Below are 14,224 nucleotides of genomic sequence, written 5' to 3'. Positions count from 1 at the left end.
ACTGTTGACCGCCAGACAACTGAACACAACCGACTGGACCGACAGCAGTCAAAGTCAGTCAAAGTCTCTAGCACCAGCAGTACAAACATGTGTACAAAACAGATAATTTTGTCTTCAGAAAGATCTACAGACTTCTGTATAGGTAGTTTGTATCTTACCAATGATAAACCTCACTTTTTGTGTACCAACAGAACAGCCCAATTTTGTAATTTTACAGAGCACATTGAAAATTCACTTTTGAGGTCCTGTTGCCCTGAAAACTATGAAGGTTAGTGTAATATTTATCGAGTATGTCTAGGTAAGTAGGAAAAAGCAATAAATTCATGTTTTAAGTTGTATTTTCATGTAAATGAAGCTAAATTAGGGATTATTTATGTTTGTTTACTAGTACATGAATATGATTCCGAACCATTTTGAATATGGTGCTAGTCTAGAAAATATAACAAATCTGATGCGAATCCGATGTGTTATATTTTCTGACTAGCACCCGCATCCGATTTGGAATGAGATGCTGACTTGCTGTTGATCGTTTCCAAGCTCCTCACAAAATGTTTAAACGCGGTCAAGTCAAATCCCGTAATGCAAAACTTCCAGATGTTAAAATATGCCCGACCTTCAGAGCAAAGCGTGTCGTAGCATATTTCCACATCTGGTACCAGATAATAGTTTTCAGCGATCTTTAGAGCTTTAGCGTGTCGCGTAGAAAACTCCACAGCTGCTATCAGGTTATCGTTTTGTTGCCTGCACGTGCAGGTGCATGTTCTTCGATCTTTTTATGATTCCTTTTACTTTGTTTTATTATCAAAAATATATTTAAATGTCTGCCGATAACTTTTTCCGAACGTCATTTTCGGATGCCATTGTGGTTCCAAGCAACATGAGTTACATGGAGATTATGGACCATGTGTGGAATCAGCCACAACAAGAAAGCCATGGGTAAGTGTAAATACTTTCATCTCTGTTGTCAGAGATAGACCTGTATTGTGGTTTTAACCAGCGAATTCCTGTTGTTTTTTCAAAGTTAGTCCCTCCATGTGCCGTGGTATAGTGGTAGTGGACCTTGGCTTCTGTGCAGGAGGCCAGGGTTCGATTCCCACTCACGACAGTTCACTTGGCAAGTGAACATTCCTTCGCCCGGGTCAACCCATGCCATGTGAGGGGAATTGGGTAGTCAGTTCAAGGTGCTGACGGGACGCTCATTAGTAAGCGTCTATAGTTGCGAGAATAGGCCTCTAAAGCCTCCTGCAACTCAACCAAATAGAAAAGAAAAGTAGAAAAAAAAAAATTTCCAAATCTCTCATGCATCATGGTGACCATACTGCCATATCTTTTATATGGTCCAGTACTTTTAAAAGGGACACAGGGGTGGTTACCCTGCCGCTGGGGTGTTAACCTACGGTGTATTAGGTTAAACCTGGCTGTCACAGTCAGATCCTGGGTAATCTTTTCACAGAGTGTTTGACCCTTTTAGGATGTGATTGACCTTTTTCATTTCAAATGATAATCTCAACGAAATATGATAGCCAGACAATCTCAATCGATGATCGAACGGAATCGACGATTGAACCAATTGAACCAAATCGAATGCAATTGAACTTCGATTGTCAAACATAATTGAATCTCAATCGAACGTCCAAATTTTGGGTATTATTCGATTGATTCGATTGTCGTTAGACTGTGTTCAATCGTCTTTTGACTGCGTTTGATTGGGATCATAGACTAATGCAGAAATCGAATGCAGTCAAATCCTAATCGAACGCAATCGAAGGTAATAGAATCTTAATTGAATATCAATCCAGTTGTAGTCAATCAATAAAATCAATACAGAAAAATAATCGATAACTAATCGATAGGAGAAAGTTATGTTCTATTGATTACGCATTGATTACATGTTAACACATTGATGATCATAGATTTCATCGATTCACGATCAATTGAGAAATTTCCAATGCCCAGACAGAGAAAATTGCTGCCAGGAACACCCTTACTGATATTCAGATGGGTTATTGGCGGCCGCCCACACCACACTAAAGCTCTGAGCAGGCCAATGAGGGTCGTATGGGGCTGGGGCTCTTCCTGCAAAATCCATGCGCGGTCAGGCGAAATTCGGTAATCCAAAACCTTCCAGAGCTTTAGCGTGTCGGGAGAAACTTTCTACCTACTCTCAGCTACTCACGGCCTAGAAAGTGTAATCAATGGTAATCGATGTTTAATAATCGAGAATAATCAATGTGTTATTGATATCAAAGGTTACGTTCTTATCGATTAGCATCGATTATGTAACGATTAACTATCGATTAGCATCGATGAAGATCGATTACTTTCGATTAAATCGGTAATCGATATTATCAATTGACTACTTTTGGATCAATCGAATCTGAAAATTATGAAAATTACAATTTTTGCCTCTCATGTTCGCTATGCTAGTCAACTTTGGAAGAATTCTTACACTTCAAAACACTGCACTACACGTTTTTTTTATATAAGGAACACGTTTATAAGGAACTGGAGGCTGAAAATGGTCCAAAAAATAAGGAATTGTTTAGGAACTGCTCAGGTTGAGAATAAGAAAACAAGTTTTAAGTAACAGTAAGCGATGGTTATCCAAACTTAGCTATGTAAATAAGGAACTTTGAAGCTGAAATTCTCTGTAAAAATAACTCCAGGCTCAGAGCAAAGTTAAGGTTCCTTATAAAAAAAAAAACGTGTAAGACGAGTCTGCTAAATCGCGTGCTATGCGTGCCAGTGTGTCTGCGTGCCAACGTGCTATGGCGTGCTTACGTGTCAGCGTGCTTGCGTGCCATCCAAATTTCGGCGTGCCATCTAAATTTCGACATGCAATCCAAATTTTGCCGTGCCACCAAAATTCCAGCGTGGTGCCTAGCAAACAGGGTATGTATAGAATGTATCTATTTAGTATCTAAAAATATGATCGGGGAAAATTTTATTAAGGGCTTCTTCGTCTCAAAAACACGAAAAAAACGTTTTTGACCAATTTTTCTTCTAAGGTTAGATGTAAGACAGAAACATTTTTGCATAATTTTTTTTTTCAAATTTTGCTGACATCAGCAGAAATCAGCAAAATACGAAGTGAAAAGTCGTCTCGGACGACGCCAGGACGGCTAGTCACTGATTTTAGGTATCTTCAATAGCTTTTTCAGTAATCTGTAGCATAATGTACCATTCCATAGCATAAAAAGACAATCTCCATTTTATTGAAGTCTGTTCCTCTTTAGACATGATACATCCCCTTCTGACTACGCTACTGCATTCTTTCTGACAAAATTTGTATTTTTTCTAGAAATGAACAGCTCAATGTTCAACAACGCATTACAGAACAACAATCAAATGTGAGTCTCGATGTTCAACCAAGAACAAATGTAAACCATACTTTGACTACTGGTAATCAACCAGTAGGTAAGTCTACTTTTCTGTAATTCTCTTAAGGCACTTTTGTGGAAACCCAATTCACTTTTATTTCAATTTACAAAGAAATAATAATTTTCTGAATTTTATTCCTGGTTAAGAATTTTATTAGCATGTATTTCATAAAAAATTATTTCTTTTATTTTTCATCCCTCTTTTCTTCTGAAAGTAATCACATGGGAAAGAGGTTTTCTCAAACTGATTATATAAATGAACTGAATATTATTAAATCTTTTGTTTTAAAAGCAATCACTTCTGATGATACGAGGGAGCCTTCACGAAGTTATGAAAACACTTGCAACGACCTCAGAAATCTACTTGATTTCTCCTATAATACACAACCAGGTAAGTAGTTAAGTCTGTTTAAGGAAAGAGTATGCATTATTTTTTGTGCTGCTTGTCATTTCTTAAGGAATTAATCAATTCTTAAGATTTTGTTATCGTTGAAAAGATTTCAAAATAGTACTATGATATCCAAGGAATATATCAAAAATGAAGATAAAAATGAAGAAGAAAAAAAACTCCTCAAAAATTATTGAGGGTTGAAAAAACACATCAGATAATATGAATTAAAGTTTAAAGATTTCCTTTTTTTTACCAGTAGATCCTTCTTATCAGTCATTAGGTGTTTAGATTAGATTAACCTTTTTGAATTTGTTTTTAGATGCGCCAAGACCAAAAAAGAAAAAGAGAGGTCCATCTAAATCCACCATTCAAGTGAAACTATACCATTTACCTGGGGGTTCCGAAAAGCCATCATTTTCAAACTTTCACGACCCTGTGGTTGTTCGTCACTGCAATAGTGGTTATGGTGAGACTTCTTTCCATACTTACTTTTAAAGTCTCAAATTAGTTGGCAGTAGAAGCATCTTTAAAAACTCATCAACAAGTACTGTTCATTTAATAATAAATTATGTGACGTTGAAAAGATACTGAAAAGCCCTATCTTTAAAAAGAAAAATAATATTTCGACAATGAAGATGAAGAAAGTGAATTTGTATCACAGGAAAATGGCCATTTTCCAGGGCAAATTCCAACCTACAATAAAGACTTATGGTAGTTGTTCCACAAAATTTCGAGAAAAAAAAAAGAAAAACTACATAAATATAACATAGGTCATAAACATAGGTCAGACCATCTTTGAATCTTTGAAACTTTTATCAGATCTTTCTTAGTTTTCAAGATACCACAGCGTTTGAAAATACTAAGGCTGAAAACAAGGCACCTTTGAATGGCTCTATCTTAAAAAAATTAAGAAGATTGGCTGTCAAGAAATGTTATTGATTGTTAGTAAAACTCTATTGCATTAACTTGTTTTTCTTTCAGGCTATGCACCCGAATGCTATGACACAAATAGGCAGAAAATCAAAAAAATGTCGTTGCAACTGTGTTTAACAGAACAGCAGCTGAAGGACAAGATGCATGAAATTTTCAAAAAGCTGACATCACCCTTTTATTATTATAAAGTTAGTCAAAGTTCAACGATCCTGAAATGTACAGTATCTAAACCATTAGATTTGGACAAATATCAGGGCGTGATTGTTGTCTCTAATGACAATAACCTTCGGTTTCTCGGACCAAGCAGAAGACAACAACTACCATTAAGGCAGATTGATCTGAATACCTTGAATCCTCTCAATTCATCAACATCGTCATTGCCATTTTCAACTCAAACCTCAAACCCCCTGACCAATAACCTAACTCAAGCTGTAACATCTTCCCGTTCAAACAGAACACAACAATCGATGTCTTCAACTCCAACATCATTTTCCCATTCAAACAGAACACAACAATCGATGTCTTCAACCCTAACATCATTTTCCCGTCCAAACTTAACACAACAATCGATGTCTTCAACCCTAACATCATTTTCCCGTCCAAACTTAACACCATCACCATCATCAGCCGCTCACCAAAACTGGACATCCGGAACAACATCATCATCATCATCATCAACAACAACCTCGAATTTGCTACAAAGGGTTACAACCACACAACCAATTTCTGCCTCCTCCATTGTTGTGCGTTCTCTGACATCGTCAACATTCAGAACTCAAATACAGGAGCCTATTCAACCTTTCACCTTTGATGAGGACCTGGACATGTCTGAAATAGAGATATCTCAAATCAGACAAAGAATTCTTTTGAAATTCTACAGATGTCTCGAAATCAATATTCGCCGGACACATCTTTTTGAGGATGTTATAAAGATCTTTAAAGAAATGACTGGATTTTCCGAAATCAAGGTAAAATTTGAGGGAGAAATGGGCGTAGACGAGAGAGGTCTAACCAGAGATTTACTCTCTGAGTTTTGGAAAGAGTTTGGTGAGCGATTTGGTAAAGGCAGTGACCAACTTTTGTTTCATCCAACTGCTATGAAATATCTTGAGGATGATGAATTTGTGGCAATTGGAAAGGTTTTCATGGTTGGTTTTATTTTTGTTGGGTTCCTTCCTTTTAGAATGAACAAATCATTTCTCCTCTTCTTGCTGACAGGGAAGCACAGCGTGGATCTATCTGGCAGCTTTATTTCTTCCTTTGATTCAAGTACCAGAGAGTTTTTCACGTCATGTCTCACAAAATCCGAACTTTTGTATGAAGAAAGGCTTAGACTGACAAATACCCTAGCAAGTTATGAGTGTCAGTCACTCTTGAGTGTCGATTCATTGAAATCGGTTATTCAAACATTGGCACACTTCATACTTGTGGTAAAGCCGTTTCATGCGTGTGCCTTGATGAGAGATGGAGCTGAGGTGATCTCCAAAGATTTCGATATGTTGACAGAGGAATGTCTCTAAGGCTACGCTAAAGCAGTGCGACCAAATGGTAGCGATATTGTTGAAAAGTTGAAGCCAACCTTTGATTCAGAAAGTCAAATCTTTAAAGAAGCTGAGCAGCGTTGTTTTGTTTTCCTTCAAAACTTTATCGAGGAGCTCTCACAATCCGAGGCGTCAATTTTTATGAAGTTTGTGACTGGTATGGAGATGATGCAGGAGAAAATAAATGTTACTTTTAATGGTCAAGACAATCCACAGATGATGTTGCCACGAGCAAGTACCTGTGGGTTCACTCTTCTACTCAGTCGCTCTTTCAGTGACCAAGAGCAATTCAACACTCTTTTTAAAAACTTATTAGAAAATCCGTCAGCATGGGAGCGGTTTGAAGTATCTTAGCTTATTTTATATTTTCCTAACCCAATTCATATTACTCTTGGGTACCTAATAGCCGGGGGGACCGCTAATTAATTTTTCGGAAATTTTCCACCCAGGACATTCTTATTCCAACCCCCCCGCTTATTGATTTTCGGGAAATCTTTTTTGAAAGTTCCCTCTTTTGCCCTAATTCTGCTGTATTAGCCTCTTTTTCCAGCTTTTTCGAAAATTTTCCACCCAGGACATTTTTATTCCAACCCCTCCCCCCCCCCGCTTATTAATTTTCGAGATTTTTTCCAACCCCCCTGCTTATTCCAAACCCCCCCCGGCTATTAGGTACCCGAGAGTAGTGGAATATTTTATTTTAAGAGTTTTTACATGTACATAATAGTGTACTATAGAGATTGGTCGATATTTACTTTAGTAGTTACAAAGACATAGAATGCACCCCCCCTCTGAGCTTAGGGGGTTGGTTCATTTAAAAAATACTGGGGGCTAGCTGTTGATATTTGTTAATAATAGGAAAACCTTATTAGATGACTTTTATTTTTATTAAAAACTCTCAAGCACGTTTTCTTTGAGTTTCTGTGAACAAATCCTCAGATCAGTTCAAAAAAATGCCTAAATGCTAAAAATTTTCTTTTATATAATTTGTCACCACTGAAATACTGGAAATTCAAATCAGTTGTCTTGTAAGTGTCTTGTTAAACTTAACTAAAGTGCACTAGCCAATGAGCTACATCTCTTTGAAAAGTGACAGGAATTGAACGTGCTACCTCTTTAGCTAGTCTTTAACACTTAGAAGATAGAAGTGTAATATACTGTTTTATCCTTTTTGCTGTTGTATGTTAATTCTATTAAATTTCTTTAGCTTGTCCTTATATTAGGACACATAATGTTGATATTTGTTAATAGGAAAACCTTATTTAGATTACCTTTATTTTGTTTAAGAACTCTCATGTCAAGCACAATTTTTTTTGAGTTTTCGTTTCATGAAGGTGTGGGCTACATTCTTAAAATTTAGCTGGGGGCTTTTTTCATTAGCCCCCCCCCCTGAAAATTACTCGGGGCTGGACCCCTCTGCACACTATGTAAAGAAAAGGTCAAATATAAGCTCAACTCAAGCAAGAATGTTTTTATATTTTTTTCATTATTCATATAAATGCATTTGACTGGTCTATCGATCTTCGCTATTCCTCTGTCCATATATTATTGAAAAGTGTTATGTTACTGCTTATTTATTTTAGTGAATATAAAAACTAATAATGGAAGAAGTAATTGAAAGAATATTAATTGAAGTGTTCGACTCCAATGAAGGGAGCAAAAAGTTTATCAAGCGTACGAAGAATAGACTGCGGATATCTTTACGAGTAAGTCAATATTTAAAGTCCGGGAATCTAAACTTCTAATATATTTCTTATTTGCGTGTCTTTAAAACCCCAGACGAGTTCCCGAGAAATGGTAAAGTCAAAGAAACTTCCTTCATTAGAACAGATATGATAACAGTCTCATCTTTTACATTTTTCATTTTCTTAATAAAACTATCTGTTCTTCAAAAGTTTTTTAAGATTAACTTGTTCTTCAAAAGATTCCTAATCTTTCTTGAAAAGCTCCTTATTAGAGCAAATTTTCCAAGCTCTATTAAGAAGATTCTTGACTAAATTAAGTTTGTACTTTCCAGGGGTAAAGCTTTACCAATTATCGCAATTAGTGTAAAGGCCAGTGTGGGTGGGTTTGTAATATGCTAGTGGCAAATTGCTAGTGGTAACTTACAGTAGTCCTTTTTTCGTTTTCTTCAGGATCAAATAAGTGAAAGTTCAACTGATGAAGAAATAAGGACAATAACGATGGGTTTGCAAGAAAAATATACCAAAAATCCAAACAAAGTAAGTATGAACAACAGTAGACCCAGGGGATAATCGATCTGAAAGGACCTGGCGTAAAGATTGACTTAATTGCGGTTAACTTTTGAAGCAAAACGTATGATTTCGATAAATATTTCAACCTTTTTATATTCAAAAGGGTGAAACTTTAATAATTTTCCTCCTAAAATTCCCACTTTTTACCTTAAAGTGCAATAGTTTGGTTTTGACTCGAAAAGGCTGAGATAGCAATATTCGACATAATCTTAATGTATCACAAAAAATCTTAAGGGGCCTTAAGTACCCAGACAGTTAAAAGCTTTGCTTTTTTGCACGCAGATAAATTGATTGATATAGGCTAAAAAATTAATTTGAATTTATTTAGAATGATGAGCACCAAGAAGAAATGAATTCATCGATTGGACTATCTTTAGAAGACCAAACGAATCAGGTAATTGTCTGTCCATAATACTTGTGCACTACCTGTATTTTCGGCATCACATACTGTCGCTCTCGAATCGAGTGTACCCCTTATCACCCCGGATCCTGGTTTTCTATTTTCAGGAATTTTGGCCCTTTCCTAGGCCTTTTCTAGGCATCTCGTTGACCAAATCTGACATTTGACTCAAAATTATTTGAAAAAATAATTGATTCAACCATCTTTTACATCAACTTTAGAATGGTGATCAAGCTGATGTAGTGGACCATTTAAAGGAGGTGAATAAAGAACAAACCGAAAAGCCAACTAAGCGCGCCAAATATGCATCTGCTATTTGGGATGCTAACAATCGTTTTTTGACTTATCGCAGTCGTGAGCTCTCCAAACTCAAGCTTGACGGAATGTTTAAATCGAGAACTTCAATAATGGTCGACGCTGCCAACTTCTCGGATTTTCTTGGAAATGTAGATCGTGTTTTGTTAGAATGCCCAATTGAAGTATTTGAGTTTGATGATCATGAAATATGCCTGAGTAATATTATATGCAATACCAACAGCCATAGTATTTCAAAAGAGACCTTCAAGAACGGTGAGATTTATGTATTCAAAAGATGTAGAAAGACCCCAAGTTATTCAGAAAAAAGATCTTTCACCCATTTGGCGCGAGAAATGAAAATACTCTCTTTGGTAGGGAGACATCCTAATATTGTTTATGGTAGCGGCATGACATGGTACAAAAGTAACCCGTGTTTGGTTTTGTCTTATGAATCAGATTTGACGTTGCGAAATTTCCATAAAATTCGTGATGCTAATTTAGTAATAATTAAATCTATCATCATTGGACTAACCAAAGCCATTGCTTTTTTACAAGACAAACGGATTCTTCATAACATGATTGTTCCAGAAAACATTTGTTTAAAGTACAATGGCAAGATATACATACCCGTTCTTGTTGGATTTTCGCATGCTATTAGACGCGATAGTGCAAGAACTCTCACATTATATCAACAGAAGCAGTTTGACGAGTTTATGCACATGCCACCAGAAGTACGAAAAGGAAAAGTGCCACCCTCAGCATACTCAGACATCTATGCTTTCACAAGAATCTTAAGGGGATTCATGAAGTATCCTAGTGTCCAAAATGTCATAACTTATGATATGATTCAAACTTTACTTGACATACCGTTTGGATCGGAACTTTTGATAGATTTTGTTTCCAGTTTTTTAAATGAATAGTTTAAATCAATGTAAGTGAATGATATTCAACAAACACCTTTTACAGCATTTCTATTTTGATATGTTTATTCAGACAAAGAAAAAAAAACAGCTTTACTTTTCCTATGTAAGTAATCTTGTAAATCTCCCAGGAATGAGAAAGAATTCCATAAAAGTGTCAGGTTCATAGCTGTGTTTAAACAAGAGGTTTTACTAGTGGGTACCGTATTACTTCGAATAAACGCCTCCTTCTTTTAAACACCCCCTTGAATAAACGCCCCTTCTTTGAGGAAAAATCCCAACGAAAAATAGTAACCAGTGTTCTAAATTAGGTTTGAATGGCAGAGTTTTAACTCTGACTTTTAGCGCTAGACTTGAGATTTAAGAAGACTCGGAATATAGCCTTGAAGTCTATGAAGTCCTTCAAAATTGAAATATCCGTTTAACAAATAGCCTAAAATCGACTTTCGACCGAACTTCAAATTTGGAAAAACGAGGAAATAAGCAAAATTGCCAACATGGAACTGATTGCAGATCGCTAAAATGGCTGTGTCTTAATTAATCATTAAGTAAAAATTTGAATAACTCCAGTTTGGCTGATGGTATCGAGGGCTGTCTTTTTTCGGGGTCTGTTTTTGGTACTTGTTCAGGCCCCTGATGTACTTGAGCAAAAAAGGGTACATGGGGATGTTCCGCTGGTGAAGATACCTTTTTTTTACCTTCACAAAAATTGTGTAAGGGAAGACCCTTGAAAAGGAGCGTTTTCCCTAGCAACTGGTATTAGTAAATAAATATTCAAGCAGTTATTCTGTGAAGATTTCATTCGAAAAACAACAATATTGAGGTGACAGGGTATCCGGACATTTCCCCGAACGGACAATTCCCCGACCACACCATCTAATCATAAGTGTGAGACCAAGGAAATTGGCGAGACTCAATAAACTATCATAATAAATAAACTGCAAAATAATCCTTTAAAAAAGTTTTTTGTTAGGAATAGATAAAACCATTATAATTTAATGAAATTTACATTCATTGCACAGAATATAATGATATATAAATAGTTCATTCAGCCTCATTTAGCATAACAATAACTAACAATAGTGTGGTCGGGGAATTGTCTGTCGATTTGTGCCCAAATCCGCAAAAACTGCAAAATTTAGTTCCCGCAAAAATTAGTTTCCATAATAACGTTTAATTTCATACCTGTGGTAGTTCCATCTTAGGAAAGGAAGGTTGTCAAATTTCAATGCAAACAGCAAAGTCCTTCCGAAGATATTGGGCCCGAAATACCCCTTGGTAGCACTTTTTGTGAAATAAGTAAAGAGCCGTTCCCATTAAATACTGAAAGTTTCGGAACAGATATATTTCGTATATCAATTTCAAGCTGGAAATAGCCGTTCCCTTAAAATTTTGATATTGCTCTGGCACACTGTGACGGTAATTTTCTATTCTTTCTCCAGTTGGAAATAGAGAGCCGTTGCTATGAAACCTGCTCCTGGCAAATTGGAACAGCTACTTTAAGAAAAAGAGGAAAATAATTTTTCAACCGCTGTGGCCTATTTTTCCGTCATGTTTTTCTTTTTAAGCTAGAAATTTGGAGCCGTTGCTAACAACTCAATCATGCTCATCTAACCCTCCAATGATTATTTTGGGCGCTGTGTGACAAGCTCGCCTCAATAGACGATATCGGCTTAACGAATTCTCCCCGAATGATTACCCATGATGCATTGCGCAAAAAAATTCACGGACTATATTGACTTACTGAATTTTTTTGCGCAATGCATCATGGGTAATCATTCGGGGAGAATTTCGTTAAGCCGATATCGTCTATTAGCCTGTACCAAACCCCAATCTCGTCCCCGTGTATCCCAGGTTTTAATCTACGTTACTACGTTACAGAGAATATTATCTAGTGCTATCAATAAGTAAAAAAAAAAGCTAATAATACACAGGAACGAGGTTGACCAAGCCCTACTATTTTGATGTAGCTGACGAATATAGGGTTTGTTACGTTGAGAAGGTGAGGTTTTTCTTGAAAAAATTGATCACATTCCAATCTTTTTTTATGACGAATGCAATGAAAACCACTTCTCAAGTTGATTGTTTCTAATTAAAATGCATGCAATACAAAAATAACTTTCGTAAACAATGAAAGCTTCTAAAGTTCTCCTTTGTTTGAGAAACCCCATTCTGGTGGACAAGAAAATCGCCTTGACGTTACAAACACTCGCACAGAAAGATTTCTTAAAATTTTAAAAATCGACCCGCAACCCTCAATAGACCCTTTCATAATGAAGTCACGTCAGGCACACCTTTTGTCTCGTCATGACAATTTCTCCATTAGAGTTTTTCATTCATGTACTCACGGGTAAAAGATTGTCAATTTTTTCATAATTCTTTTTACAGAAAGCACCATAGATAAATAGATATATACCCACCGAATGCATTCAGAATAGGTCCTACCCACGAAGGAGTAGGAATCACAGCGCTGACAGACACTGCGACTTGACAGACGTGAGCTGCCAAGCCATGGCGTATACCATGACACTCGAACGACACTGGGAGAGCGATGCTCACGCGACGCCGAATACCGTGAATAGCACAGGTCAAAATTATATATTGACGCTGTGCCGACGAATCGAGATTCTCTATTCAGCGCGCAATCAACGAAGACAAAAGTAACCATGACGACCATCCAAGATCTTGGATGAGGTTCAAAGTTGAAAACACAACTTACCAAAAGTCATCAATGCTTTGTAAAAAGAGTCAATGATAGAGAATCATAACATAAAGTCTGTCTATTATTTCGATTCAATTAAAGTGACATTTCCATAATTAAAAGTTTAGTAATTACTGTTATACATTTGGGGATCATGTAAAAGATTTCTTTCGAAATAAACTCATTTCAATTACACTTGGAGGTTTCTGGGAAATTCGTAAATAGTAAACTGCATACTGATATACAGTCTGCTAGACATTAATATGGTAACATTTGCTCTTCATCTTTGATTTTTTCTACAGTGATTAGATTGACACATGCGCGATAAAATTTCTATTATTTGTCTTCAGAGGTTAATATATTTTTTGGAAACTTAACCTCTGATACTCAGGGTAGAGGCCGAACCATATGAGTGCCACGGCACGTCACAATGTCTGTTTTAAACTACCCACACTCTTTTATCAGAGTAGTGGTACCCAATTCCCCTCACATGACATGGGTAGGCCCGGGCGATGGTATATTCACTTGCCAACCAAGTGAATCGTAGAGACACGGTGGGCGGGTACCTAATAGGAAGGGGTTTGGAATAAGCGGGGTGGTTAAGTTGGTGTTTTTTACACTTTTGGCAAAAACGTGACATTAAATGTTCTAAAAAACGGTTTTTCTTGAATAAAATGAATTTGAACGAGCATTTTGGGATGAAATCTTCCAAAAAGGTGTAACGCACGAGCTTAGAACTTTTGGCTTTGGTCCCAGGAGCGAAGAAGGATCCAATATTCCAAAATATTAGATTTTAAGAATTTTGGAATTATGAGAGTTAGGTGGTTCTTGAATTGATTCTGATGGTCTGAACTTGTTGCATGATCTCTATATTTTATGAAACAATGATGAAGAGCACTTTTGGATCCAAAATTCCATCCGAAAAACATCACTGAACTTGAACAATTATGAAAGATGCATTTCATCGTTAAAATGGACTGATTACAATCTAAAATTAATCAAAAGTCACTTCTACTTAACATTCTTAGATACCAAAAGGTGCGGTTTCGCGAGCGTTTTGGGATTAAAAATTTCATTTTAAAGTGGTGGTGAACCTACCCCAACCCACCACAACCCCAACTTGTCGCAAAATGGAATTATTAATCCTTCGGGGCTCTATCTGAGCTTATTTTAGGTCATTAACGTAACGACATATCATGCATAACGTAAAAAATCAGTTTAGAGCACTGTAGGATATTTCATTCCAGACTAAGACGCTCATTTCGGATAAGGCAAAGTATGTTACTTTCATAAAGGATTCTAGTGGAAAATCTTATTTTCGTGTTCTTAAGGAGCCCAAACCTTCCAAATAGTTTAATTTGAACTACTTAATATCAAATAAATATACTACAATCCTCAGTTAAAAAGGC

General features: G+C 36.5%; 2 protein-coding genes across 3 annotated transcripts; both read left to right on the top strand.

Moving 5' to 3' along the window:
* The first annotated feature begins 514 nt into the window (after window positions 1-514).
* On the top strand, window positions 515-7,191 carry LOC136802076 (uncharacterized). Of its 2 annotated transcripts, XM_067058796.1 has the most exons (6): window positions 515-936; window positions 3,302-3,417; window positions 3,673-3,771; window positions 4,091-4,237; window positions 4,753-5,672; window positions 5,888-6,059. In XM_067058796.1, the coding sequence occupies exons 1-6, from the start codon at window positions 818-820 to the stop codon at window positions 5,966-5,968; spliced, it is 1,482 nt and encodes a 493-aa protein (XP_066914897.1). In that variant the 5' UTR covers window positions 515-817; the 3' UTR covers window positions 5,969-6,059. The 2 variants fall into 2 exon arrangements, with proteins under 2 accessions (XP_066914897.1, XP_066914896.1); XM_067058795.1 differs by having other exon boundaries at window positions 4,753-7,191.
* Window positions 7,192-7,829: 638 nt separating this feature from the next.
* LOC136802130 (uncharacterized) lies at window positions 7,830-10,157 on the top strand. The gene is made up of 4 exons (XM_067058847.1): window positions 7,830-7,948; window positions 8,378-8,464; window positions 8,826-8,891; window positions 9,119-10,157. The coding sequence occupies exons 1-4, from the start codon at window positions 7,844-7,846 to the stop codon at window positions 10,112-10,114; spliced, it is 1,254 nt and encodes a 417-aa protein (XP_066914948.1). The 5' UTR covers window positions 7,830-7,843; the 3' UTR covers window positions 10,115-10,157.
* Window positions 10,158-14,224: the final 4,067 nt, after the last annotated feature.

This window comes from Clytia hemisphaerica, unplaced genomic scaffold (genome assembly GCF_902728285.1).
Source record: "Clytia hemisphaerica strain Z4C2 unplaced genomic scaffold, Clytia hemisphaerica genome assembly, whole genome shotgun sequence".
NCBI lineage: Eukaryota > Metazoa > Cnidaria > Hydrozoa > Leptothecata > Clytiidae > Clytia > Clytia hemisphaerica.
Note: the sequence above shows the minus strand (reverse complement) of the source record. Positions and strands in the feature narration are given on the sequence as shown.